The sequence below is a fragment of the Schistocerca piceifrons genome, chromosome 2 (genome assembly GCF_021461385.2).
Source record: "Schistocerca piceifrons isolate TAMUIC-IGC-003096 chromosome 2, iqSchPice1.1, whole genome shotgun sequence".
NCBI classification, from domain to species: Eukaryota; Metazoa; Arthropoda; class Insecta; order Orthoptera; family Acrididae; genus Schistocerca; species Schistocerca piceifrons.
Window position 1 is genome coordinate 767,103,001 of NC_060139.1, and position 27,950 is coordinate 767,130,950.

General features: G+C 40.4%; 1 protein-coding gene across 3 annotated transcripts in view; it reads left to right on the forward strand.

Annotated features, from left to right (window-relative positions):
* Nucleotides 1-27,950, forward strand: part of LOC124777985 (ATP-binding cassette sub-family A member 7-like) — a 594,849-nt gene that overhangs the window by 431,233 nt on the left and 135,666 nt on the right. For all 3 annotated transcript variants that reach the window (XR_007015818.1, XR_007015819.1, XM_047253552.1), the window contains exon 35: nucleotides 10,369-10,546. Coding sequence is in view for 1 of the 3 variants with exons in the window: in XM_047253552.1 (XP_047109508.1) it covers nucleotides 10,369-10,546 (178 nt within the window). In the remaining 2 variants the exon portion in view is untranslated. The remainder of the gene's footprint in view (nucleotides 1-10,368; nucleotides 10,547-27,950) is intronic.

The following is a 27,950-nucleotide window of genomic DNA, read 5'->3' on the forward strand; positions in this document are numbered from 1 at the left end:
ACTTTGATCCATGCCAGAAACCAAAGAGCAAATTCAGAACATTTCTGCAGATCATGACATTTCAGTTGCAGCAACATCTGCATCCTGTGTGGATACCAGTGTAATATAGACTGCAAACTTTCCATACTGTTCACCATGGGATGCACAATTCACCTGACACTGCATGAGCACTGGGGTATGTGTTGCATTGTAAGTTGCAACCTCGTCAATAACTTTCGCTAGGATAGGACACCTTCCTCTTCCAGGTGCCACACCAAGCTCACCCGTGTTTTTGAATTTCATTACCATCATCTTTAAACCATGTAATGACAGTGGGCTTCTTGTCAGACCTTTCAGCAGGCAATACCCTCACAGTGCAGCAGTATAATTGCTGCTACTGTAAAACAGTTTCATTAACAGCACACAGTCTGTCTTCTCAATACTCAATAGCCATATCATTCAATCATGTTATGGCTTGCCAGATAAGAGTGTGGAAGTCATACTGTCACAGAAACAGTGTACAGCACGATATTTGTAGGTAGTGGCCAAAACTCGAACTACTTTTTTTCAGCGTAAATTGGTTATGCATTAACTCCTTAGCATACCTACCAAGTTTTGAGCTACATGATAATTACAGCCCGCACTGGACCTCTGTGAGTAGCTGCACATTAATTATAGCCATCCATTACAGGCGTGGTTTGATGATGCAGTTCATGTTAGTGTACTTGTTTTTGAAGACAACTTGGTTATGGCTTCATGGTGTCTGTACCACATTCGAACCCTACCATCAGCTCTTACCAACTGAAATCGTGACTCATCTGACCATGCCACAGTTTTCCAGTCGGCTAGGGTCCAAGTGATATGGTCACGAGACCAGGAGAGGCACTGCAGGCAAAGTCATGCTGTTAGTGAAGGAACTTGCATCAGTTGTGTGCAGCCATAGCCCATTACCACCAAATTTTGTCACACTATCCAAACGAATATGCTCGTCGTATGTTCCATCTTATTTCTACATTTATGTCATGCCTGCCTGTTTCTTTTGCCTTTTTTTCTGTTTCTTGGTCTAAACTTCATTTGTGTCCAAAATTAAAGCAACAAAAAGAAATTTTACAAGACTGTGTTTATTTTGCCACAAAACAATATAAACAGGCAATAATAAAGTAGAAACAATGTAAAGTACGCAGAAGGCAAACAACTGCAACATGCATAATGGTGGACAAAAATGTTCTTCGTTTTTTTTCCAACTTAAAAGATTTGCACACATACATTCTGACAACTGGTTAATGAGCTCAGTTTAGGATGTAACCACCTCTGGCAGCAATACAGGCCTGACAGCGGTGGGGCATTCTGTAAATGATGTCATTAAGGGGAGCCGAAAGAATCCATCTTCTCCGTGTTAATTTTAGCAAATAGAAGAAACATTTTTTCTAAAACCATTAAACATATTGCTCTGAAATTTGGACTACATGTTCACTGAATATTTCTCTACAAAGTTATAATGCCATGTTAAAAAATATTTATTGGTTTTTGTTTTACAATTTTTTTAAACAGATGCTACATTTTTTCTCAAAAATTTTGCACTTTTCCTTCTATAACTCTTGAATTATACAATATTTTTTTACATTTGATTGTAAAAATGAAGGAAAAGAAGTAAACAATGTTTTGTATAAATTTCATTGACATACTGTTAACAGTTTTCAAGAAAATGTTCCTCAAAGATGAAAATTTTAAAGTTACTGGAAATGGCTTCCTAAGTTTTTTAATACATTCCTGCCCCATATGATATACTATCAGCATCCTCTTCGTTTTCTAGTGTTAGTTTCCTTCTCACTGGTCTTTTCTTCCCTTTTGCTGCATGTTGTAGGCTTTTGCTTCTTCCTCCGGCACCTCTTAGTCTTTCTTCATCAATTAGGTCATTGTGTAAATGGTGTTGTGTCCTGGTTGGAAACCTAAACGTTTCAGCACATCACATTTGATAATATCTCCTTCATTGTATGTTGCCACTGTATCATACACTCCAAATGCAATGTTTTTATTTGTACAAACACTCTTTTGGGATCCTAATCCAAATTAAATTATTTACACTTTCATTTGGATTTTGTGTTTTCCCTTGTAAACACTTTTGCAATAAACTTGGTTGTGATAAATCTCTGAATATGGGCTTAATTACATCAATCACTGCATTTGGCAAACTGTTTTAATGGGCATATTTCTTTCCTGATTGGTACTTGCACCATGAGTCATCACCTGTGGGGCACAGTGCATGTTGTGGGTGCTCATTTGTTGATGCAGTATGAAAAAAATAATGCCCATACTGCTCTCCTCATATGCTCATTGCTTCTTGTATTATGCCTAATTGCACACCCATAATACCTCTGCAATCTATCAATTGCTTCATCTGTCAATCTTCCTCTTCCTCCAAGGGTCTTACCATCACTAAGCTTCTAGGATCCAAATGTCTGCTTTAGTTTGTGCAAGCGAGCCCCCATGTGCTTCTGCACATGTCCAGTGCACTCCTGTTTCTTAATGTGAATTTAATTGCCATAAGGTTTGAGTTCCTCTACAGCTTTATATCCCTTAGAATCACCATCTCCTAGATAGTTAATATATCGTACATTATACCACTCCTGTGATCTGGAAAAAATCGCTTTCATTCCCTCTGCTTCCATCGCTCCACTCATGCAGTGAAAATTTGCTTACAACTTTCACTATGTTCTTCCTTGGTATGTTCTTCCTTGGTATTGCCCTTGCATCTACAATGTTTTGAGAGGATAGCAACATCTATTACTTTGCAACTGTCTCCACTGGTAGCTGTCACAACTCCATTTAGAGATTTATGACCTCTACGTTGCCATGATCCATGTAAAGCAACAGTTAAATCTCTACAATTCCCATAATTTGTCACAGCTTCTTCAACTGCTTTCTTCATTGTTGCTTGAGCAATATCTTCAGCAGAAGATCCCACCAATTCATTATAAAATTCAAACTTGGTTGTTGGTTTTGGCAAGTTCATAATTCCACATAACATTGTCCCTGCAGCACTGCCCTTGCCATTGCAATGCAAGCCATAACTAGCCTAACATTTATATCATACACTTTCTTTCCACTATTACCACTATGAGGAATACTGTTAGAATTAGAAAACGAAACTTCTGCAGCACATTTGTTACACTTCAACAACATTTTACATGCTAAACCAATGGGTGAAGTTATTTTCAATTCCAGTCCTCTTTCTTCGCAAACTTGGCATAATACGTTATGTTTCAAAATATTAGAGAGCAAGGAAATGTTAATTATTTCATTCACATCATTACTGTCACTTTCATAGTTTTCAAATTTTTCTTTGCTGTCACAAAGTTTCTTGCTGGAAGATGTTCTGTCACATTCATTTGGAGTAGTCGGTGAAGCAGTCTGAACAGCATCTCCCTTCAAAACAACAAAAGATTTCTCCTTCCACTCATTGTGCCATTTCTTAAACACTTGATTGCAGGAACGGGGCATATTGATATCCACAAACCAAATACGTAAAACAAGTACGAGCAAAATTCGTCAAATACGCAAAATTAAACAGCTAAACAACACAAAGCAAACTCCACAAGTCAACACACATGGTATAGCATTTATGTTTACCGATATGAACAGTCACTTGTCACAGAGATAAAACCATACAATGTTAGAAAACGAAACACTGTCTAATTCCACAAAGATACCCTGCTTGCAGCCAGCGAGCAGCACCATCAGAGGTGACACATCAAGTTACAACCATTTACGCGGGACATCAACTTTGCAGCGATAAAAAACACACTTGGAATTCACTTAGAAGGGTGAAACTTGATTTGTTTTATTTATAAAACTCCGAATAATTTTATAATGAAAAAAAATGTTAATTTTGTCATTTTCATCCTTCCGGCACCCCTTAATCTCATGTTGAGGCAATAACAATCATTCTTCCTGCAAGAGTTGTTCGCAAGTCTTGAAGAGTGGTTCGTGGATGCTAACAAGATGCAACCCATCCCGCTAGTGCATCCCAGACAAGCTCTATGGGATTCAAACTGGAGGGTGAACAGGCCACACTTGGCATACAACATCTTCCGTTACCAAGAAAACATCAACCACGCGTGCTCTATGAGGTCAACACAAAGTATGGGCACACAGCACCATGCAGCAACCACACATAAGGTCCCAAGATCTCATCACAATACCTTACAGCAGTTAAGCCTTGGTGATTTGCCAATACAGTTTCATGAAGAGGTGTTCAAATGGTCAACATAATCTCCGCCCACACCATAAGCGATCGTCCTCAATATCAGTTCCCGAAATCGTATTCCATGTTCTCCACAGATGAGAATCCATTGAGAATCACTCTCCAGACTAAATCGGGACAGTTGGCCCACTGTTTTACTGTCCAGGTGGCATGTTGATAACTCCACTTTAGGCGTTCCCTTCTGTGAAAATGCGCAGAGGTACATATACAGTAATTTTCTGCTAATTAAGGCCACTCTGCCAAAGCCTTCTGTACACCGTTTGCCTCGGTACAACACGTCATGTGGATACCAGTTGTCGTGCAGTACTAAGGTGGTACCATCATGCCCTTACAGCCAAATAACAGTCCTGCCCTGGTCTTTGGGATACAGTTTTGGTCTCTATAAACTGTCGCTACATCTTAGAAACAACAGAAAGATTCACATTAGGCCATCCTGCTTCCATTCTTCATATGGCCTTCCACCGCAGAGGGTTTGGTAGGCGTCTTCTCTGTGCCATACTGTCTTTGACTGTATACACAGCAATTGTGGATGTGGGGCTACCCAGCAAACCCACAACCCCATTTGATAGGTGCCCTGATGTCATCATTGGAGTGGTTGTCTGTTGAACATAATGACATCATCTGTGCAGAACATGATAGTACATACATCTGTTGACCACCTGTATGATTATATAATAAATTAGGATGGGAAAATAGTGGTTTGTTGATCTAATTTTGGACACTAATGTACTTGTACCAATTTTCTTGCTTTGTTTCTACAAGTGATTATTACACCTATAAGCTGTATTTGAATTACCTGTGTTGTTGTTGGTTGTTGTTCTTGTTGTTTTTTATATTCTCTCTCCACTACCAAATTTATGATTTCTTGATGCCTCAGGCTGTATCCTATCAACAAGGCCTCATTTTAGTAAATTTATGCTCAAAATTTTTCCCTCTTTCATTCAGTTTAGTATCTTTTCATTTGTTAAGTGGTATACCCGCCAAATCTTCAGCATTCCTCTATAGAACTGCTTTCCGAAAGATTCTACTCTCTTCTTGCTTGTCCATACTTCACTTTTGTACAAGGCTGAGACTACACTCTAGACAGAAATCTTCAGAACTTCGTAACATTTAATGTTTTATTCACTATTGACGCATTTCTTTTTTTCAATAATGCTTTTCTTTTTGTAACCAGTGTGCATTTCATATCCTCTTTACTTTGGCCATTGTTAGCCATTTTCTGCACAAATACCAAAACTTTTCTACTGCTTTTGGTATCTCATCTCCTAATCCAATGCCCTCAATGTCATCTGATTTCATTCAACTGCACTGCATTACCCTTGTTTTACTTCAGAATTTCAAGGAGAGTATCCAGTCAGATTTGTCAAAAGCTAAAAACATAGGTTTGCTTTCCTTAATCTATCTTAGATAGTCATAGGGTCAGTATTGCCTCGCATGTTCCTACATTTCTTCGGAATCCAAACTGATCTTCCCTGATGATAGCTTCTACCAATTTTCCCTTTCTTCTGTAAAGAATTGGTATTAGTATTTTGCAACCGTGTCTCATTAAACTGATAGTTCGGTAATTTTCACAACTGTCAGCACCTGCTTTGTTTAGAATTGAAATTATAATATTGTTCTTGAAGTCTGAGGATATTTCACCTATCTTCTACATCTTGCACACCAGATGGAAGAGTTTTGTCATAGGTTGTTCTCCCAAGGCTGTCAGTAGTTCTGATGGAAGGTTGTCCACACTCAGGGCCTTGTTTCAACTTAACGTCAGATTTGACATGATCTTTTTCAAAGTACTCTTCTCCTACTTGAATGCACTCTTCACAGCATCTCTGCCAGTCCTTAATATTTGGTGCTGATAATTCTTTGTAAGGTCTTTGAGAAATACCTCACTTTTCTCAAGCTCTGCTTCAGAGTTCTTAAATCGAATGCCCTGAAGCTTTGCGTGTAGTGATGAGAATTTAAAAAAGTCACAGGTTGCAAGATTGGGGATATGAGGTGCATACAGTACACAGATTATGTTGAATTTAGCCAGAAATTGCTCGACTTGATTTGTGACGTGAGAGTGCACATTGTCATGATGAAGTCGCCACCCAATCCAAGAAAGTTGTGGTTGTTTCCCTGCAAAGTGCTTCCTGAGTTTAGGCAATACTGATGTGTAGTGTGCTACTGTAACAGTAATGTGAAGGGAACTGCACACTATTGACTTCAATCACAGCGGAAGCCAAAACACCAGGTTCACTTTGCTTAACAAATACAAGTTGATCTTCTTTGAAGTTCTTAAACCAACTAAATACTGATGCATGAGCTAGTGAATTTTCACTGTACACTTGCTGCAGCTTTTCATAAGTGCCTGTATAATTTAAACAAACAGCCGCATGGAGTGGCCACGTGGTTTGAGGCGTCATGTCACAGATTGCACTGCAGCCTCCCGCTGGAGGTTCGAGTCCTACCTCAGGCATGGGCGTGTGTGTTGTTCTTAGCATAAGTTAGTTTAAGTAGTGTGTAAGTCCAGGGACCAGTGACCTCAGCAGTTTGTTCCCTTAGGAATTCACACACATTTGAACATTTTAAACGAACACAGATTTGTACTGTGTAATATTGCTCCTCCAGCATGGTCTCCATTGTTTGGTATGTGAAATGCAAAGAGCGTCTACCAAATAGAGCATTACTACCAACTTATGGATATGAGAGTGGTGCTGCCTATGGGCATTAAACATAAAAACCAACTCTTTTCAAATGTTCGTGGTACAGACAGAAAACCATCATGGAAGCTATAAGAAAAAACCAGTCTCACTCTGTTTTGTTCAGCCTTCATAGTACTTACTAAAGCCACAGTATTTCCTGTCATACTTGGCGATACTAAACCTGCATTTTAGACACTCATTTCTAGAATTGCATGAAAATTCTGTAATGAATCAAAAGTGTACACCCCAGATAACAGGTTGGCACAAGTGCCCCTCTTGGGTCCCATTACAGATGACAATGTCTACAAAATATTTGTTCAACCAATGATTGAGTATTGCTCATCAGTGTGGAACCGTTGGCAGATAGAAGATACAGAAGAGATCCAATGAAGATGGCAGGTTTACTCACAGGATCTTTTGGTCAGCACAAGAGTGTTAAGGAGATTACTGACAAACTCAAGCAGCAGATGCCACAAGAGAGGCACTGTGCATCATGGAGAGATTTACTGTTGAAACCCCAAGAGCAGATGTTCTAAGAATTGTGAGGCAACACATTACCTCCACCACGATACAGATTGAGATAGACATAGGCCTACAAAAATCTTTATTTTTACAAATGCCATTGATCTTGCAGTAATCTACATTCTTTGTCACAGGTGGTCTTACAAGAGACTGATTTTATTAATTTAATATTTTTTCTTGCTTGCTGTGATACTTCTGGTGAGGAGTACTTGCAATTGTGGTAGGTACCACAATTTAAAGTCTGCAGCTGTAGGTTTTGCCATAACTGCAAAATCATTGTTAATTAGTCCTTTTTTATTATTAACTGTTAGTTTCTGAGACTTATAGAACAAACACAGCAGTTTCAAACAGTGGAAAGTTCAGGATGAATAACAACAATGTGGAAACAACATGGAAAGAATAGAGTGCAACTCACCATATAGATGAAGCAATAAGTCCCATATAGGCACAATGAAAAAAAAAATAAAATAAAAAAGGCTAGAAATACGTTGGTGTGCAAAAGATAAGTACTAAAGTAACTTTTTCACATAAGTGTCACTGTCAAATAATATATCTTGATGAAACATGAAACATGGAACATATATAGAAAGAATTGCTGCAGTATAATAAGCGATGAGATGAACAGAAATGACACTTTTGCTCAAAAACAACAATTATACTGAAGTCATCACGATTCTTGATGGTCCCCTCGACCCCTCGACATTACAAAAGGCAGGACATGGCTCTTAATAGGGTGTGTGATCACCATGGATGACAGGGAATGTTCCCATGCTAGCCACACGTATGGTAAGGAGCTGTTGTAGGACATTCCATTCCTCCAGCCGCACAATTGACAGCTGTTAGATGGTCGTTAGTGCCTGTGGATGAGCTGCAGTTCATCTCCCACATGTATCCCACATGTGCTCCATGAGATTTAAGTTAAGGGAATGGACAGTTCAGCCCATTTGCGAACATCCTCTTGTTCCAAGAGCTCCTTTCCCTGTGCTGTTTGATGCAGTCACAAATTGTCATCCATAAAAATGAAGTTACGGCCTAATGCACCCATGAAGAGAATGCACATGGGAAATGAGTGTACTGTCACAATAATGTTGACCAGTTACTGTCCATAACACCGGGACCACAAAAGAGATCATGTTCAACAATGCTGGAGATACCCACATCTGATAAGAGGTGGAAAAACACCAGGAACATTGTCAAGCTTGATCATTTTAGGGTCCAGGTGTTATGGTGTGAGGAAACACAATGTTGCATGGACGTGCTAACATTCAAATCTTTGAACTAGCACATTCACCAGTCAATGTTGTTGTGCACGTTTTCAGGGGGTGCATTTGACCCTGGCGTAATTTTTATGGATGGCCATCCAAATTTGCATTGGAGAGCGCAGATGGAGGAGCTCTGGGAACTAGATAGTGTTTATTGAATGCACAGGCCTGCTGTTTCCCCAACTTAAATTCCATCCAGCATGTGTGGGTTGCGTTGGTGAGACGTTGCAGAACATCCACATGCTCCAACAACCATCAGCCATGTCAACTGTGCTGTGGACAAATGGAAGACCCTACCAACCTTGTGGCCAGCATAGGAGCATGTTACAGAGCATGCATTGCTATCTATGGTGATCACACACCCTGTTAAGAACCATAGCCCCTCCCCCCCCCCTCCCCCCTCCCAACACTCCCTTCCCATTTTTATTGCTCAGGGTACTGTCATAAATGTTGGTGATTTAAGTGTAATTATTGTCTTTGAATAAAAGTGTCATTTCTGCGCATCTCATTAAGGACACCTTTCAGTTACTTTTGATACTGTACCGTGATAGTTTTTGCTATGTCTGATCCAAGTTTCAGCAGTTAGTAAGTTAACAATAATATCTTTTGTTGATGATACTGACATGAATTGATTTATAAGCTGAGCTACAAACCCTCATGGGATATTATTGGAATTAACCAAATAAAATCCCTTACAGAAACATAAGCTTTCACAACAAACATATCTGGTGTTAAAATATTTCTGGTTAAAATAAGGCATCATGATTTTAATGTACCTCCTGGTTTTGAGTGCACTGACTTACTTCCTCACATCTTCTTCTTTGTAATAGCTTTAATACCTTTTGGTCATCTCAGTATCCACCATTGGCAGCAATAATACCATGGCCAGGCTGCCGATCTCCTTAACCAGACTATGTGGTTCATATCTCATTGAGGTACAGTAGAAGCTAGTTGCACCTTCAGCTAAGTGATGGGAGGAAAAATATGAACAACCCATTATACCTTCATAGTATTTTCAAGACTGAAGGGAATATTTAACATAGCATGGTGGAATAAGATGTCTGAAATCCTTAGAAAAATGTGGAAAGATGAAGAGGCAGACTAGTTATTTGCATTACCTATAAACACCAAGTAGTAATAATAAAGATGAAGGTTTGTGAAATACAAGATCATCCTAATATATCTGTAAGGCAGAACTGTAGTTTACCACCACCATTGTGTAACTTAGTGTCAAAGAATCAGCAATAGAAGTTAAAATAACTTTCGAAACATGAATAAAGCGCAAGAGACTCAAATGGCAGAACTGTTGTTCATAGGTTTGTGGTAAGTATGTAAATGGAAAACCATTGAATGTCAGAGAAACTTGTTTGCAATACAATATGTGTTAACAGTAAACAAAGCAAAGACAAAAGGTGACTAAAGAATTTGAATATGAAGTTCAGTTTAGTTTGATGCTGAAATAACTGCGACTAAAAATAAACATATGTACAAAAGTTACTTACTGCTTCCTTTATCATATTGTCAGACTTATTACACTCCTATCTCTCTCTTTGAATTAAACTAATTTGATACAGAACTGCATTTTTGTGTTAATGTTCCTGATACATCGTGGATATTTCGTGCTGTATCATAAATTACTGTTGTATCATTTCATCTTTTTCAGCATAAAGTCTGCTTTGAGTCTCATACGTGCAGTGTCAGTCATATTTGCTCTGAGTTTTGTCCCAGCATCATTTGTTGTGTTCCTGGTAGAAGAACGAGTCAGCAAATTCAAACATTTACAGCTGGTATCGGGAGTGAATCGCCTGGTCTACTGGCTTTCTGCATTCACTTGGGATATGGTGAGTGTATGATCCATCTCGTTTTGTAGATAGTTTTAAATTAGAGTGTACCTGCCAAATAAGAAAGAAAAATATTGATTTCCAGTCATTTATTTCAGAGGTAACACATTTTTCCTTCACAGTGTAGGAACATAAACAGTACAGTTGCCAATTATGGCACCCGACAGCATATACCAACTTCTAACAGTTCTTGTTTCATTTGTCCAGAATATTATTCCATTAGGAAAATGGCAGTGAAAGTATGCAAAATATTCTTGCATTTTTCTCTGAACAAAGAAAATGTAGAATGAGGTACATGCAAAAACAAAACAAGCTACAGTAAGCTTTTGATCAGTTTATCCATACGTTGATTTTGTTCTGATTTGTTGGATAATGTGTAACATTACTGCATGGTTGTGTTGAAAAAGGATTCAAGACCCCACTATGCCTCTTCTGATTCTTACCAAGCAGTAAATGTCTCAAAACTTTTTGCTTGTTAAGGTTGTGACAATAAGTTAGCAATTATACTTTGTTTTGGTTGTGGGATTGTGCCAGATTCAGCAGTAACATAGCTTTTCCACTTCATAACCAAAAAATTATTGACAAGAGTAATGCACATTTAGTTCGTAGTCTGCAGACATTTATTGAGTGGTTGCTATCATTCGAGGTCACGAAGTTGTAGCCCACAGATATCCTCCCTCCTTGGCAATGGACAGACTACAGCACCCTCAGTTTCATTTTCCACACACACACACACACACACACACACACATTTACATCATGCTGGCTGGATTGCATTTTGGCAAGTGGAGTAGGATGGGGGGGGGGGGGGGGGGTTGTCGGGTGTGAAGGATAAAGGAAGAGAGCGGTGAGGGCGTGAAAAGTGTTTGGGAGTGGGTATTAGTGGCTCGGAGAGCGGAAGTAGATTTGCTGGCTAGGAATGCAGGTATGAGGGGTGCCAGGTGGATGGCCTAGGCATGTGATACATGGGTACTGGAGCCAGTGGGGTTCCGCACACAATGAAGGTGATGTGGATTGGGATTGGCTGGCAGGACAGTGGAAGGGGAAACTGTGAAGTGAAGGGTGTATGGACTGTGCGTTAACAGAGACTGTGGCCAGGGGCTTTACAAGAGGGAGGGATGTGTTACAAGTAGAACTCCCATCTTTGTAGTTGAGAAAATCTGATGGAGGATGGAAGGGCCCAAATGGCTATAGACCATGAAGCAGCTATTGAAATCAAGCAGGTCGTGTTCAGGTGCATATATGCCATTGGGTGGTCAACTTTGTTCTTGGCCACATTTGATGGTGGCCTTCATTGGATAGGATAAGCCTGTGACAGAGTTGGGGTAAGGAGTTGTAGGTGGGTGGATTGGACAGCTCTTGCACCTGGATCTTCCATAGGTATATGATACATGTGGCAGTGGGTAGGGAGTAAGAGTGACTGTTGTGAGGTTTGGAGGGTGGTGGAATACCACTTCAGGACTGATGGGAAAGATTTTGGGTAGGATGACTCTCATGACCCCGCCCCCAATCCCATGGACCTTGATATTTGTGGGGAGGATTGCGTGCCTCAGTGGTACAGATAGACATACCGTGCAACTACAATGGAGGGCTATCTGTTGAGAGGCCAGACAAACGTGTGGTTCCTGTAGAGGGGCAGTAGCCTTTTCAGTAGTTGCAGCAGCAACAGTCTGGATGATTGACTCATCTGGCCTTGTAACATTAACCAAAACGGCCTTGCAGTGCTGGTACTGCGAATGGCTGAAAGCAGGGGGAAACTACAGCTGTAATTTTTCCCAAGGGCATGCACCTTTACTGTATGGTTAAATGATGATGGAATCCTCTTGGGTAAAATATTCAGGAGGTAAAATAGTCCCCCATTCTGATCTCCAGGCGGGGACTACTCAGGAGGATGTTGTTATCAGGAGAAAGAAAACTGGCATTCTATGGATTGGAGCATGGAATGTCAGATCCCTTAATCGGGCAGTTAGGTTAGAAAATTTAAAAAGGTAAATGATATCAATATAATAGAAGGAAACATTCCACGTGGGAAAAATTATATATAAAAACAAAGATGAGGTGACTTACCGAACGAAAGCGCTGGCAGGTCGATAGACACACAAACAAACACAAACATACACACAAAATTCAAGCTTTCGCAACAAACTGTTGCCTCATCAGGAAAGAGGGAAGGAGAGGGGAAGACGAAAGGAAGTGGGTTTTAAGGGAGAGGGTAAGGAGTCATTCCAATCCCGGGAGCTGAAAGACTTACCTTAGGGGGAAAAAAGGACAGGTATACACTCGCACACACGCACATATCCATCCACACATACCGTTGTGTGGATGGATATGTGCGTGTGTGCGAGTGTATACCTGTCCTTTTTTCCCCCTAAGGTAAGTCTTTCAGCTCCCGGGATTGGAATGACTCCTTACCCTCTCCCTTAAAACCCACTTCCTTTCGTCTTCCCCTCTCCTTCCCTCTTTCCTGATGAGGCAACAGTTTGTTGCGAAAGCTTGAATTTTGTGTGTATGTTTGTGTTTGTTTGTGTGTCTATCGACCTGCCAGTGCTTTCGTTCGGTAAGTCACCTCATCTTTGTTTTTATATAAAAAGGTAAATGGATAGGTTAAAGCTAGATATAGTGAGAATTAGTGAAGTTCGGTGGCAGGAGGAACAAGACTTTTGGTAAGGTGAATACAGGGTTATAAATACAAAATCAAGTAGGGGTAATGCAGGAGTAGTTTTAATAATGAATAAAAAAATAGGAGTTTTGGTAAGCTACTACAAACAGCATAGTGAATGCATTATTGTGGCCAAGATAGACACAAAACCCATGCCCACTACAGTAGTACAAGTTTATATGCCAACTAGCTCTGCAGATGACGAAGAGATTGATGAAATGTATGATGGGAGAAAATAAATTATTCAGATAGTGAAGGGAGATGAAAATTTAATAGTTATGGGTGACTGGAATTAGATAGTAGGAAAAGGAAAAGAAAAATAAGCAGTAGGTGAATATGGATTGGGGCTAAGGAATGAAAGAGGAAGCCGTCTGGTAGAATTTTGCACAGAGCATAAATTAATCACAGCTAACACTTGGTTCAAGAATCGTGAAACAAGGTTCTACACTTGTAAGAGGCCTGGAGACACTGCAAGGTTTCAGATAGATTATATAATGGTAAGACAGAGATTTAGGAACCAGATTTCAAATTGTAAGACATTTCCAGGGGCAGATGTGGACTCTGACCACATTCTATTGGTTATGAACTGTAGATTAAAACTGAAGAAACCGCAAAAAGGTGGGAATTTAAGGAGATAGGACCTGTATAAACTGAAAGAACCAGAGGTTGTAGAGAGTTTCAGAGAGAGCATTAGGGAATGACTGACAAGAACAGGGGAAAGAAATACAGTAGAAGAAGAATTGGTAGCTTTTAGAGATGAAATAGTGAAGGCAGCAGAGGATCAAGTAGGTAAAAAGGTGAGGGATAATACAAATCCTTGGGTAACAGAAGAGATATTGAATTAAATTGATGAAAGGAGAAAACATAAAAATGGAGTAAATGAAGCAGGCAAAAAGGAATACAAAGTCTCAAAAATGAGATCGACACGAAGTGCAAAATGGCTAAGCAGGGATGGCTAGAGGACAAATGTAAGGATGTAGAGGCGCATTTCACTAGAGGTAAGATAGATACTGCCTACAGGAAAATTAAAGAGACCTTTGGAGAAAAGAGAACCACTTGCATGAATATCAAGAGCTCAGATGGAAGCCCAGTTCTAAGCAAAGAAGGGAAAGCAGAAAGGTGGACGGAGTATATAGAGGGTCTATACAAGGGCGAAGTTCTTGAGGACAATATTATACAAATGGAAGAGAATGTAGACGAAGATGAAATAGGAGATATGATACTGCGTGAAGAGTTTGACAGAGCACTGAAAGACCTAAGTCGAGACAAGACCCTGGGAGTAGACAACATTCCATTAGAACTACTGACAGCCTTGGGAGAGCCAGGCCTAACAAAACTCTACCAACTAGTGAGCAGGATGTATGAGACAGGCGAAATACCCTCAGACTTAAAGAAGAATGTAATAATCCCAATCCCAAAGAAAGCAGGTGTTGACAGATGTGAAAATTACTGAACTATTAGTTTAATAAGCCACGGCTGCAAAATACTAATACGAATTGTGTACAGATGAATGAAAAAACTGGAACCTTGGGGAAGATCAGTTAGGATTCCGTAGAAATGTTGGAACATGTGAGGCAATACCGACCCTACGACTTATCTTAGAAGATAGATTAAGGAAAGGCAAATATACATTTCTAACATTTGTAGACTTGGAGAAAGCTTTTGACAATGTTGACTGGAATACTCTCTTTCAAGTTCTGAAGGTGGCAGGGGTCAAATACAGGGAGCAGAAGGCTATTTACAATTTGTACAGAAACCAGATGGCAGTTATAAGAGTCGAGGGGCATGAAAGGGAAGCAGTGGTTGGGGAGGGAGTGAGACAGGGTTGTAGCCTATCCCCAATGTTATTCAACAAAAGCAAAATGAGGATAATGAAATGTAGTCGAATTGAATTGGGTGATGCTGAGGGAATTAGATTAAGAAATGAGACATTTAAAGTGGTAGATGAGTTTTGCTATTTGGGGAGCAAAATAACTGATGATGGTTGAAGTAGAGAGGATATAAAATGTAGACTGGCAAGGAAAGTGTTTCTAAAGAAGAGAAATTTGTCAACATCGAGTATAGATTTAAGTGTCAGTAAGTTATTCGTGAAAGTATTTGCGTGAAGTGTAGCCATGTATGGAAGTGAAATGTGGACGATAAATAGCTTAGACAAGAAGAGAATAGAAGCTTTCAAAATGTGGTGCTACAGAAGAATGCTGAAGATTAGATCGGATGATCACATAACTAATTAGAAGTTTCCGAATAGAATTGGGGAGAAGAGAAATTTGTGGCACAACTTGACTAGGAGAAGGGACCGGTTGGTAGGACATGTTCTGAGACATCAAGGGATCACCAATTTGGTACTGGAGGGCAGCTTGGAGGGTGAAAATTGTAGAGGTAGACCGAGAGATGAATACACTAAGCAGATGCAGAAGGATGTAGGTTGCAGTAGGTACTGGAAGATGGAGAAGCTTGCACAGGATAGAGTAGCATGGAGAGCTGCATCAAACCAGCCTCTGGACTGAAGACCACAACAACAACGACTCTCATTTCTGGACATGATGATAGATAGAGGCCTGGTGAAGGATATGGCTTAGTTTGTCCAGTCCAGTGTGATATTGTGTGATGAGAGGTGGGTGCTCCTTTGTAGTTGATTCTTGGGGTGGTGGGAGGATTAGTGGTGATTGAAGATATAAACCAGAAATGTGTTTGCAAACCAGATTTGGTAAGGGGGAAAGGGGGGGGGGGGGTAGTGTCTGTCTGTGAATACTGTCATGAGACCTTCAGCATACGGGGCATGGGAGTTCTAGTCACTACAGATATGCCGTGCATGGGTGGGCTGGCTGAATAGCAGTGAACGCAAATAGCAGACAGAGTTGCTGGAGCACAAGGTTTCAACCAAAGACAGATAGTATGATAAAAGTTGTTTGAATATAGTGCCAAAGAAAAGATACGATTCGACAAAGTGATGAGGGAGCAGTATTTTGTAAGGATGAAAGCATATCTAAAGTAAGATTAAAAGTATGTAGTATTGATCCATGATAAAGATAGAGGTGCCATGGGCAGAAGATTAACTAATTTAATTGGAGGAACAGAAAGCAAAAATAGGTTAGGAGATCACGCAGTAGCAATTGAGATTTTAATTGGAGGAACAGAAAGCAAAAATAGGTTAGGAGATCATGCAGTAGCAATTGAGATTAAGATATTTATTATCTCCCCCAATCCTTTCCACTTCTTTACCTCAATATGACCACCACATTCTTTTTGTTTTGTAGGAATTCTGTACTCCCACGACATAAATATGTGTGGTGGTGAACATAGGAATGAATTGACATAATGTGCTAGTATTCTGTTTGCTTATGTCTTGATTTCAGTCATTGGTGTAGGTACTGTGTACTATTTAGTCCATAATTGCAGGTCATTACAAATGGAGGCATTACAAGATAAAGTCTGAAATTTCATGTTGGCTGTTCATTAGCAGATAGCTTGACATATCCCTCTGGAGTCTAGGGCATACATTTGGACACAGGAAATGTTGGTATCTGAAAAAGATTGAGATGGGGGAAACAAATATATCAAAGATGCCACTAGAAAATGGTGAGTCAAAGATGAACTTGCCTGTCCTACGAAGAACTTTCTCGGACCAGAATCATGGGGTAGGAAAACGTGGGAATCCTATCACAACACCTTTCTGGTGAATTTGTTTAACAGATGGGCAGTGTAACACCAAGATGACCTCATGCAAGCCAAGAGTTTTATATGGCACACAGTAAAAGAATAAAGGGAGCTGAGCAATTTAAATATATAGTTCTGTTTGATTGGAGCCTTCAAGGAGGACACTTGTCATGCAGTTCACTGTTCTTCTGGATGCCTGAGAAAATAAAGATGCCTCAATAACCACTGCTGCTTTGAGATTGTAGTTCGGCCAGTGTCTGCCACTCTCAACATGCCCACTCTTTGCTGCTGATAGCACTGCAGGTTTTTCTTTTGTGGTTTGAGATTCATCACACCTAGCAGAAGATAAGAGCTGCACTGGCCATCTCAAAGCTCACTACCTCCTGCATCTAGACAGCAATCTGTTAACCAAAGTTCGAGGCTCTACTACTTGACCTTTTCTAAACCTCTTCCTGCTCTATACAAGAACTTTTGATCCTGTATAACATGTCTGTCTAGTGGAGTAGAGAGACTTGAGGATTGAGGAAGGATTTTATCCTGAAGGGTAAAATTAAATTTCCTGAGGGGTAAAAATCAGAAGAGTTTGACTGTGTTTGAGTCATGAAACTAAATTAGTTTTAGAATATCATCACTATTATCACAATCTTTTAAGATATAATATTGATTATATAAGTTCTCAGTAATTATGTTTTTCTCACTTACTAGCACTCTGCAGTGGGGATACAGGTTTCTCCCATATTCCACCCATTACACACATACTTTGCACTTTGTACAATACATCAGTAATGATAAAAGTGATATACAGGGTGAGTCAGGAGGAAAGGTACATGGTTTGATGGGTTATACTACTGGTGATTCTGAACAAAAAACTTCTAATAAACATATACCCTTTTATTAACCGTTGCCGGGTAAACCAATGAAAGCAGCTAGGAATGGGAATGGTGCAGGTGACGGTAAATTAACATATTGTTTTGGTATGGTTTGTTTAATTGTGTACATTTCCTCACAGAAGATGTTCAAACAGTTCACCATCAACTTCAATGCATGTTGCAGCTCTTGAAACAGGCATTGTGGTGCGATTGGAGCTCAGTTTTGCATTCCTTTACCTGTGCACAAACATGTAAAATATGAATGAGAAGTTCCTCACTTGTGTTCACTGTGCACTTGTAGATGTCGCTCTTCAGCCACTCCCACAAACAGTAATCCAATGGGGAGAGATCAGGTGGCCTCGGTGGCTAAGCAATGACTCCATGGCGACCGATCCAACGACCAGGAAACATTTGTTGAGATACTGTGTCACTGGCCGTATGGAATGTGTAGAAGCTCCGTCATGCTGAAAGTACATATGAGCTCGTGTTGCGAAAGGGATACCCTCCACATAGTCTGGTAACACATTTTGAAGAAACTGAAGATACTGTGTCCCAGTATGAGTTGGTCACCAATAATACTGCACCACTCATTGACTGAGAAACATCGTTGGAAATTCGTTTCCACAGTAGTGTGAACATTTTCATTTGCCCATACATGAGAGTTGCTCATGTTGTTGATTCCGTTGTAGGTAAATGTTGACTCATCAGTGTACAGAATACATGGAATTAATCGCTCATTGGCAATGATCTATTGACAAAACTCTTGCCAAGCGGCAGCATCTCCTTCATGCAGATGTTGTACACTCTGCCGATGAAAGGGATACAGATCATGCTCTTGTACTGTATCACTCGTGTTTGTTGAATACCAAGCTGAGCAGCAATTATTCTAGAGCTAGTACAGGGTAGCGTTCCACTACTTGAAGAATGTTCTCAACTTCATTAAGAGTTTGTTGTACATGACATTCAGAGACAACATTTACACTGGGAAGCGTACCACAGTCACGCAATCCATGAAACACCCTGCTAAACATCCTGCTATGTGGCACTTTGCGCTTCCGAAATAGTTCTTGGTATTCTTGCACAGCGGTTCTGGAATTCCCATTGGACAAACCATAGACAAACACCATGTCACCATACTCTGCACGTGTTGAGATTCGTGGCATTTTCACTACACAAAACTGTATTCATTATTCATGTAGCAACACTATAATACCGTGCACTACGACAAGCACTGTTGGACTGAGACTTGAGGTAAACAACTGCACCATGCACAAATGAACTGCGTACTGACACGTTTAGTATGGACGATGCTACACGTTTCTCGTTCCTAGTTGTTTTCATTGGTTTACCCGGAAACGGTTAAGAAAAGGACATATGTTTATTAGGAAATTTTTGTTCAGAATCACCACTAGTATCACCCCTCAAAGCATGTACCTTTCCTCCTGTCTCACCCTGTACACATAAAACACTCACACTTACAATCTCTTGAAAATCTATTCTCGAACTTGTAAACAGTTCCTGCAATAGACCAGGAATTGCTTCATTATTTACCTTGAAATAGATAAATGTACTAATTGACAGCACTACACAACAGTAACTACATAACGTCTACTATAGTTCTGTTATTATTATTATTATTATTAGACAGAAAAAAAGCATTGGCAGCCTGACCTCTTCCAACTTCTCCCTGTTCAGATTAAGGAGTCCAACAGTCGGTTTACAGACAGCAAGTGTAGGGCACACATTTTAACTTGATTAGTTTTAAATTGGAGGGCAAAATGTGGGTGAAGCTAGTGTCACTAGGGAGAGGAGTGATGCAGATGGAGCATATTTTGTAACAAGTGTCTACCTTCAATGTGGATAGTCAACTTTCTTTTCTGAGAATTAGTTGTAGGTAGGACTCATGATGCACCAGTAATTTTTTCTCATCATCATTCTAACACACACACACACACACACACACACACACACAAACTGAAGACAACACCTGAAAAAGAAATGTGGTTAGATTTATAGATGTGAAAGTAAGTTTTTGACTGTAATAACAGTGAAAATAAAAACAAGGAAATGTGTGGACGTGGAGCATGCTTTGTTATGTACATTGACTGCGAAAACTTAAACATAAAGAAGGTTGTTAGATGTAAGCAGTACTAATTGTCTCATTAACCATTAGCTCATGACCCAATAAAACACTCACTAAAACTAAATATCATTCACCTTTCATCATTTTAAAAATGTAAGTGTTCAAGGAAAATTCATTTTCTATTCTAGAGTTTAGTTAGGTACTGTAGTTGGTGATAGTGGGGTTCAGTTTAGTGAGAGGAGTGGGAGAGGGAGGGGGGGGGGGGGGTTGGGTATACTAGCTAATATCTGATTACACTCAAGGGTACTGGTTTAAGAAAGGTTGGGAATTCCTACTCTTGTGCTACCCTGGCAAAATGCTGTGGGAGAAATTTGCTCCTGAGCATCTTGTTCGAATTTTATTTCCTCAGGTAGTCATCTGATTGAACACATATACAACATTATTATTTCATTACCTTTTACCCTCACCCTCCATTCCACCCCCTCATCCTAAAGTTCCATGTCACATTTCTAACATCTCTTATTTTGTGATTGTGTGCACATAGTAGCATGTTTTAATTGGCTTCTAGTAATCAGCCTTTTGCTCTTATTGTTGAATTAAATGAACACCTTAATCATTAAATAACTCCACATGAATTAATATCCTTGGGGTTGCGCATTTCAGCCATAACATGTGGCACCCAGAATAGGCCGATATTCTGGGTGTTCCACTTAACTGTGCCACCTCAAATATTTCTGAAATGAAACAAAATGTGTAAAAAATCAATTGGCCAGGTATGCACATATGTCAGGGTGTGTACCCCCCCCCCTTTTTTTTTTACAGAAATGAAAACTAGATGTACAATTTAGTGACAAAATGTGTTTCTAGTGTCTTAAACAATTATTAGTGGCATATAGCCCACAAAAAATTCAAGTTTTGCGTGACATTCATCATGGAAAATGCACTCAAAAATTACCAGTAATGTCACATCCTTGAGTTTGTGTCACCTTAACAGATGTTCAAAGTGCCCAACATTTGCATCAGCATGCTTGTGGAGATGGAGGATTGGGCTGGCCAGCTCACAGGACCTCACCATCCTATCCACCTATTTGGAAACATTATATCCACAACATCCCTGGAAACACATGTGTTATGTGTAGGGCATTCATCATCCTGGAACTGCATTGATAGGTGCATTTCCAATCCTGTGTCCTCCATGAGAAGGAGGTAGAGTGTCTTGCAGAAATGATGCATATCACTATCAAGTTAATGTTACCTTATAAAAATGGGGACCTACAAAACTGGTACCAGTCATGCTGCATCAAACATAGACCCTTACTGTCACTGATGAGCAACCGTGCCAAGCTAATATGGATTTTGCCGGGACCCATAGTGCATGTTTTGAAAATTCACATGACCATGATTTGTGAAGGAAGCTTCATCCATAGACAGTGTATTACATAGGAAATCAGGATGATCTTGCAACTATTGAAGTGGAAAATAACAGAATTCAGTGCGGAATTCAAAGTCATTCCCATGCAGTTCTTGGTGGAGTGTTATATGATATGGATGAATCATGTACCTATGCAAAAATTCTCCACCCATTATTGTGGCTTATTCCAGAACTGGGTGCAAGGTGTCATATACTCACCTCAGGACTGTGTGCTACAGCAGTCAGAACAGCAGTTTTGTTGTCATTGTTAGTTGCTGTGTTTGTACGTTGATGCTTTCTGAGTGTCTAGCTGCATGTTGCCATGAAATTTGTGCAGATGGAGGAAATGGTGTGATGTGAACTACGCCGTCGATCTGGGTAGCGATCATCATACACTGCTACAGCTGTGGTTGGACTTCCGTGACATTCGCCATACATTTCCTCTTGAATGGGCACCCTTTTTGTAAAAGTGTCAACCACAGATAACATTCTCTTGTAACATTCCATTGTTGTTTTGCAACTGCGAGATGGTATCTATTCCTTCATTATTGCTTCAGCTAACAATGTGACAACTTGTGCTGTCATGTGTTCAAGAGAACAGCAGCAATATAAAGTAAACAGTAAGCCAGGCTAGAAAAAATTACTATCTGTGCAAGAAAATGATCCAAATTCCAAGCTAGCAGCTCAATCTCACGATGTTTGTGAGATAATTAGCAATCAAATAACCAGTCAGCTGAGATCTGATGCAACTGCACTGTTCACTACTTCAAGTGGGTCATCATTGTGGGGTAACACCTGTACGCGGCAACAGTGTGATATAATGGAACTTTATTTTATTATTGTTTGATTAAATATTGATTTAGTTGTTATAATGTAAGATTATTGTATCGTTGTTGAGTTAAACTAAGATTAAACTACAATATTGCTCATAGATGCTTACCTTGGTAACATAAAAACAGCTGTTCTTTACATGTGTACAAAGTATGACGTGCACCCACTCTTATTATAAAAAATGGCATCCTTGCTCTAGGATTAACATCTTATCTAGTTTTTCTTCATTACTGAAGCCTTCCAGATGAACAAGATGACCATAAATGTCACAAGCCACACGAACACAGGAAAAGCACTGTCCAAAATGTACATAAAATGCTTCATAGTGCAATTTCTCCACAAGTAGAATGAAAAGTGTAGGTTGAATGTTCATACTGATAGTGGCCAGTTTACAGCAGGCTGCAGGACAGTGCAGGCAACCCTTGCTCTGTGCATTATGGTAGAAATCACAGTGACGTGCCCTCCTTCAAAGTCTAATATTTCAGAATGAGCAAGCTTTAGAACAGTGAAACCAAGTCTGCCATCACTAATTGAATTACTAAAACAGGACAAGCTCTGAAACTTCCTGGCAGATTAAAACTGTGTGCCTGACTGAGACTCGAACTCGGGACCTTTGCCTTTCGCGGGCAAGTGCTCTACCATCTGAGCTACCGAAGCACGACTCACGCCCGGTACTCACAGCTTTACTTCTGCCAGTATCTCGTCTCCTACCTTCCAAACTTTACAGAAGCTCTCTTCATATCAGCGGACACTCCGCTGCAGAGTGAAAATCTCATTCTGGAAACATCCCCCAGGCTGTGGCTAAGCCATATCTCCGCAGTATCCTTTCTTTCAGGAGTGCTAGTTCTGCCAGGTTCGCAGGAGAGCTTCTGTAAAGTTTGGAAGGTAGGAGACGAGATACTGGCAGAAGTAAAGCTATGAGCACCGGGCATGAGTCGTGCTTTGGTAGCTCAGATGGTAGAGCACTTGCCCGCGAAAGGCAAAGATCCCGAGTTTGAGTCTCGGTCGGGCACACAGTTTTAATCTGCCAGGAAGTTTCAAATCAGCGCACACTCTGGTGCAGAGTGAAAATCTCATTCAGGAGAAGCTCTGTTTCAAGGTGGAATTTGTTTTAGTAAAAACCATACAGATCCAAAGAAATATCCTTTTGAAAATCTTGCTCTTCTCCAAAAAGCAGACCAGTCCTTATTATTTCTACAATAGCCAGACATGCAGCTGCACCTTCCTACAAGTTGGGAATTGAAAGCAGGAGTATTCCAATCTGTACAGTAGCATTGCTTTGCTTTCTTGGAGTAAGCAACCACATATTGTACAGAATCCAGAACAGTACTGTAATGTATGGGCAGTCTCCAAAAGAGAAAGGAATTTACCGTAAAAAATAGACAAAAAAAATATGCCAGAGGCAATTCTTCAGTTGACTGAATGTCATGTAAGACCCTTTAAAGCAAGACAATCACAATACTGTCCACATGATAACCCAAATCAAAAATACTTACCAGGAGATTTGACCATAAGTGATACGTGTCTTGAATTTTTACACAAGTACATATCATTCTTCCTTGTAAAAGCCACTGGACAGAGCATAAAACTTTAAATGTACATTTTAGATATCCCAGGTCTGATACATGTACTATATGTGATTCATTGAAGAGCAGAATAAAAACTGAGCAAAAAGATAGTGTGAAAAGTCAATTTGTAATACATTGCGCACGAGAACAGCAGAAGCTTTTGTAAGCATGAAATAAAACTTTATTCTGAAAGTGAAACAAGGGCTCATTAACTGTATTTCATTTGATTATATGCTAAACTTCTCCCTGCTACATACACTCCTGGAAATTGAAATAAGAACACCGTTAATTCATTGTCCCAGGAAGGGGAAACTTTATTGACACATTCCTGGGGTCAGATACATCACATGATCACACTGACAGAACCACAGGCACATAGACACAGGCAACAGAGCATGCACAATGTCGGCACTAGTGCAGTGTATATCCACCTTTCGCAGCAATGCAGGCTGCTATTCTCCCATGGAGACGATCGTAGAGATGCTGGATGTAGTCCTGTGGAACGGCTTGCCATGCCATTTCCACCTGGCGCCTCAGTTGGACCAGCGTTCGTGCTGGACGTGCAGACCGCGTGAGACGACGCTTCATCCAGTCCCAAACATGCTCAATGGGGGACAGATCCGGAGATCTTGCTGGCCAGGGTAGTTGACTTACACCTTCTAGAGCACGTTGGGTGGCACGGGATACATGCGGACGTGCATTGTCCTGTTGGAACAGCAAGTTCCCTTGCCGGTATAGGAATGGTAGAACGATGGGTTCGATGACGGTTTGGATGTACCGTGCACTATTCAGTGTCCCCTCGACGATCACCAGTGGTGTACGGCCAGTGTAGGAGATCGCTCCCCACACCATGATGCCGGGTGTTGGCCCTGTGTGCCTCGGTCGTATGCAGTCCTGATTGTGGCGCTCACCTGCACAGCGCCAAACACGCATACGACCATCATTGGCACCAAGGCAGAAGCGACTCTCATCGCTGAAGACGACACGTCTCCATTCGTCCCTCCATTCACGCCTGTCGCGACACCACTGGAGGCGGGCTGCACGATGTTGGGGCGTGAGCGGAAGACGGCCTAACGGTGTGCGGGACCGTAGCCCAGCTTCATAGAGACGGTTGCGAATGGTCCTCGCCGATACCCCAGGAGCAACAGTGTCCCTAATTTGCTGGGAAGTGGCGGTGCGGTCCCCTATGGCACTGCGTAGGATTCTACGGTCTTGGCGTGCATCCGTGCGTCGCTGCGGTCCGGTCCCAGGTCGACGGGCACGTGCACTTTCCGCCGACCACTGGCGACAACATCGATGTACTGTGGAGACCTCACGCCCCACATGTTGAGCAATTCGGCGGTACGTCCACCCGGCCTCCCGCATGCCCACTATACACCCTCGCTCAAAGTCCGTCAACTGCACATATGGTTCACGTCCACACTGTCGCGGCATGCTACCAGTGTTAAAGACTGCGATGGAGCTCCGTATGCCACGGCAAACTGGCTGACACTGACGGCGGCGGTGCACAAACGCTGCGCAGCTAGCGCCATTTGACGGCCAACACCGCGGTTCCTGGTGTGTCCGCTGTGCCGTGCGTGTGATCATTGCTTGTACAGCCCTCTCGCAGTGTCCGGAGCAAGTATGGTGGGTCTGACACACCGGTGTCAATGTGTTCTTTTTTCCATTTCCAGGAGTGTATTCAGTCAAATTCCATTGACTATATGCAAGGCAATTATGGTACAAATTGTTCGCAGTTCACAATCTGCAAATGTCTCAGTTTCAATTTACCACTCTCTTCAATGTGAAGGAAGGAAGGGTCTTAATGAAGTCACATCTGTGAACTACATAAATAAGACTCAGTTAGAAAATCAAAGAGATGAATTTCTCCGGCTTAGTGATGGGTGTCCTGGGCAGGAAAAAAAAAATTGTAGTTCAGTCCTTGTACAGTGAAGTGCATATGTTCCAAGGTCTACAAAAGGGTCATATATTTGTTGTCAGTGCGAGAACACAGCTATTTACCAAATGATCAAGACACATAAGTGATAGGGCATGCAAAGCAGAAGACGAAGACTGCAGAAATTCCTGCAACCTGGGTCAGGAAAGTTGTTGAAGCCTGTGCATTACCTCTCCTATTCGAGCTGAAAAATAATGAATTTCATAGACATTAAACATACTACTGAGCCATTTTGTTTGAAAATGCCTAAACCTCCACCCAGACTGCAGCAGGTACAAATGATTCTCAGCGTTGTAGAAGGCAGGTTTTGTGTCTCATTGCGAAACTCTTACTTTGGCCAGTGGAGTAGGCATATCATTTTTGAGAGAAATCCTACTATAGAATATACTACTGTGGATATACATCAGTTGTACAACAAGAATGCAGGTATTCAGCTAGCTGAAACTAGAGATTTTTGTAATTTGATGCAGTTCCTGGAAGAAAAAAAAGGAGCCTTCTACAAAAACTCTGTTTATGATACCCCAGATGAAAGCTGGGATGAAGAGGAGGAGATGTAAGTTGACAATGATAATAACATTGATGAGTGTGAGGATGAATAACAACTAATAATGGGAGCAATGGAATAGCTAAACACAATAAATTAGCCAAGTGAAAAATATTGCAGCTTGTTTTTGTTAATTTTCAACAAATACCAGACAAGTCCAAAAAAAAAAATGCTCCGTAAGAATTAATTATAGACTGTAAACTTCAAAACAAATATATATGAAAAAGGTGTTCCTGTTTAACATGCTATGAATAACATTTGGACACTTTTTATCCTTCAGTTGAAATGGTGGAAAGGCCTTTTTTGGAAAAATGTGGTTATCTGTAAGGAAGTAGCAATGCCAGAAGACAGTATTGATTTGCAGAATGACGCGCAGAGGAGTGATGAATGGTGCAGGCTCTGGTAGCTAACACTGAACATAAATAAATGTAACATATTGAGCATACTTAGGAAAAGGTTGGTTATTTGGTTGGTTGATTTGGGGGAGGGGACCAACAAGTTCATCAGTCCCTCGAATTAGGGAAGGATGCAGGAGGAAGTCAGTGATGCCCTTTCAAAGGAACCATACTAGTATTTGCCAAAAGCGGTTTAGGGAAATCACGGAATACCTAAATCAGGATGGCTGGATACAGGTTTGGACCATAATCCTTCAGAATCAAAGTCCAGTGTGGTAACCACTGCACCATCTCACTTGGTATGGGAAAAGAAATCTACTACTGTACAACTATACTATTGATGACAAATTTCTGGAATGGTATCTACTATAAATTATCTAGGAGTATGCATACAGAATGATCTTAAGTGGAAGGACCATATAAAACAAACAGTAATAAAAGCAGATGCCGTACTCAGATTGATAGGAAGAATCCTAATTAAATGTGTTTCATCCATGAAGGAAATGGCTTAAAAAGCATTAGTTTGACTGATTATTGAGTATTGTTTATCAATCTGGAATTCCTGTCAGGTAGGACTGATAGAAAAATAGCAAAGGTCCAACGAAGAATTGCATGTTTCAGCTTATGATCATTTAGTTGACATGACAGCATTACAGAGATGCTCAACAAACTCCAGTGGCATATGTTACAATAGAGGCATTGTGCATCATGGAGAGGATTACTATTGAAAATTTGAGAGAAATTAGAACTAAATTAGAGGCTAACTGACAGTCATTCTTCCCACGCATCATTTTCGAATGGAACAGGGAGGGGGGGATCACTTAGAAGTACCAGAAGTACCCTCCAACACATATTACATATTAGAGTCTTCTGTAGATGTAGATCAAGATCATAACAGCATTTGTACGTGTTTATTTCACTCATACTACTCATTTCCTTACTTCAGTATTTCCTTACTTTAGGTTTGGCTCTCATCTTTTTTGACATGTTTCTATCTTTTAAATTTATCCCTTATCTTTCAATTTCTGTTAGGAATACTCTGAAATTTGAAAGTGAGCTGTTAGCCCATTATTACTTCATAATCATTTCCTGCAACCTGTTATTCTCTTGATCTAGTTGCAATATTTGTCCACATTTTATTTCCTTTTCCTGCTTCCCATTTTCGTCTTGATGATTAAATGTTAGGAAATTATTTAAGATATAATTACTTTTAAATTTGCATTTATAACAGTTTTGCACATGTTGATTCCCCTTTGGGAGTTTTTAATTAATGCTGCTTTCTGTCAGAAATACTGTTATCATTAAAACGTAACATTTATTTCAAAATAATAAATATTCAGAATATAACATTTGATTAATCAGTTTTGAGTTTAATTTTCTTCCTATGCTTTGTATTAGCATCCATCTGTCTTTCTACTATAAATAACTCAATTGTAGAATCCCCACAATCA